The 2226-nt window shown below is 58.2% G+C and overlaps 1 protein-coding gene across 2 annotated transcripts; it reads right to left on the bottom strand.

Annotated features, from left to right (window-relative positions):
* LOC126558840 (cuticle protein 18.7) lies at window positions 1-1297 on the bottom strand. 2 transcript variants are annotated; one of them, XM_050214926.1, is made up of 3 exons: window positions 1265-1297; window positions 266-1051; window positions 1-133 (listed from the first exon to the last, which is right to left on the bottom strand). In XM_050214926.1, exons 1-3 carry the CDS (start codon window positions 1274-1276, stop codon window positions 2-4), a joined length of 930 nt encoding a protein of 309 aa, XP_050070883.1. In that variant the 5' UTR covers window positions 1277-1297; the 3' UTR covers window position 1. The 2 variants fall into 2 exon arrangements, with proteins under 2 accessions (XP_050070883.1, XP_050070874.1); XM_050214917.1 differs by having other exon boundaries at window positions 1-1051.
* Between the last annotated feature and the right edge of the window lie 929 nt (window positions 1298-2226).

Genomic DNA, 2226 nt, shown 5'->3' with positions numbered 1-2226 from the left:
TTTAGTAGTGGTTGTCCCATCGGCCATCGTAGCTACCGTCGTCTTCGTGACCGGCCGGAGCCCAGGCACCGGATCCGGCGCGCGCACTAGCCTCCGCCACGGCGGCATAGTGTGCGGCCTTGGCGTGCTGCACCTCCGGCGTTTCCACCGGCACACCGTTGTGGATCACGGGGATGTGCTGCGGGTAGTACGAGTGTGCGTGTGCGGGCGCGTATCCCTGGGCCTTAGCGACGGCGGCAAAGTGTGCGGCCTTGGCGTGCTGCACTTCCGGCGTTTCGACCGGCACACCGTTCTTGATGACCGGGATGTGCTGCGGGTAGTGTGCGGCGTGACCGACCGCATGGACGGCGTGCGCCACGGTTACCGGCGCGACGGCATGATGGTTGGCACGGGCGGCAGCGTGTGCGGCAGCATGGGCAGCCTTAGCGTGGGCCACTTCGGGCGTGTCCGGGATCGGGCCGGCCGCTGCATGACCGTATCCGAGAGCCTTAGCGTGGGCGGCAGCATGTTCGGCCTTGGCGTGAGCGACTTCGGGCGTATCCAGCGGGACTCCATTGTGTCCGAGCACAACCGGTGCAGCGGCAGCATACGTCCAGGGTGCGTACAGGGAGCGCTTGTGCAGACGTGCCTTGGCGGCAGCATGGGCAGCGAAGTGGGCAGCCTTAGCGGCCTGCACTTCCGGCGTCTCGATCGGTGCACCGTTGTGTCCGAGCACCACCGGTGCGTAGGCGTACGCGTTCCAGGCCGGCACAGCGACGGCATGCGGGGCCGGTCCCTTTGGCAGGTTCGTGCCCGACACCTGGAAACCGTGGATCGGATCCGCGGTATACTTCACGCTCTGCACGTGTCCGTTCGCGTCCACGTACGAGTAGCCACCGTGCGTAATACCGTGCGCATCCTTCGTTTCGTGCTTTTGCGAGTTCGGTTCGGCATAACCGTACGAGTAGCCACCGATACCGTCGTGCGCTTGGTACTGCGACGACAGCGCCACACCGAGGTAGGAAGCGGAAGCGGTAGCCGAAGCTAGCAGCAGCACAGCAGATCCCAGCACCTGCGACGAATCAAGAAGACAATGCAAAGACAGGGTTTGAGTGATGCGTGTGTGTATGTTACGGGCAGGCGTCGTAGGGCGCCGCAACAGGGGAAGTGTCTCTCATAGTTTGGTTGATTGATGACTCAGGGGTTTTGTGACGGTGAATTTCCTGGAGTCACTTCCTGGTTGCGCATATGGATCACCGAATCGAAGGTTTTTCCTACTACTTACGAATGACTTCATTTTGATGTTCACTTGTGATGCACTTCTATCCAAAACGCACACACAGACACACACTTTAAACACACACGCTCACAGGTTCACAGGCACACTGTTATGTCACTTCCGGTCGGTGTTCCGATCACGCTTCTGTTTTGTTTTGGGATGTGTTGATATCGCTTGCAAAAAGCTGCAAATCTTCTCTAAGTAGCTAGATTTTGAGTGCTGAAACCTCCTAGGAGTGTAGGACTCTAGGACTGTTTGCGGACTGTGCCTCAACAATGCGTCGGGACAGCGTTTTATAGTCGATCGGTCCGGTTCGGCGATTCCGAAAGGTGAGAGCGAGAGAGAGAGGTATCACGCAGAACCGACACAGACCGAAACCGACACAGCAGTGGGTTGCGTTTGTACCGAGGGGGACGGAGGGACAGGGGGGGGGGAGTTGAGGAGAAGGGGGGAGGTGTGCTGGACTGGGGGCCTAGTCTAAGCCAAACGCGTTCGCCTGAAACGTCCTCCCTGCTCCACCACACACATCTCTGGGGTAGAGCCTGCTTCCCCCCTTGTAATGATTGTTGGTAGAAGAGCGGGAAACTCTTGGCGCAGGCCTACCATTACTCCCTAATCTTGATGCTTGATCGTACCGTGCAGGCGGGTGCAGTGTGTGTGTGTGTGTATATGCACAGCGAGGAAACGATCGATAGTCTATTGGTTTTGCAGTGTTGCGGTACGGTTCGGCTTCGTTGCGCCATGTGCTTTAGGCGCCTGGTTTTTTTCGGTCCGAGAAATGGGAAGAGTGTTGCATGCTAGATAGAGATAGGAAGAGCGCAAGAGTGAGAGAGGGGAGGAGGACGGTGTCCAGGGAAACGGAAAAATAGTTCAACATCAGCGTGCCCAGCCCGCCCCCGCAACATTATTAGGACGGCATGGGTAAAATTATGGAATTGGATGCCCCTCAGTCAAGTCACCATCAACGG

Source organism: Anopheles maculipalpis, chromosome X (genome assembly GCF_943734695.1).
Source record: "Anopheles maculipalpis chromosome X, idAnoMacuDA_375_x, whole genome shotgun sequence".
Classification (NCBI taxonomy): domain Eukaryota; kingdom Metazoa; phylum Arthropoda; class Insecta; order Diptera; family Culicidae; genus Anopheles; species Anopheles maculipalpis.
Note: the sequence above shows the minus strand (reverse complement) of the source record. Positions and strands in the feature narration are given on the sequence as shown.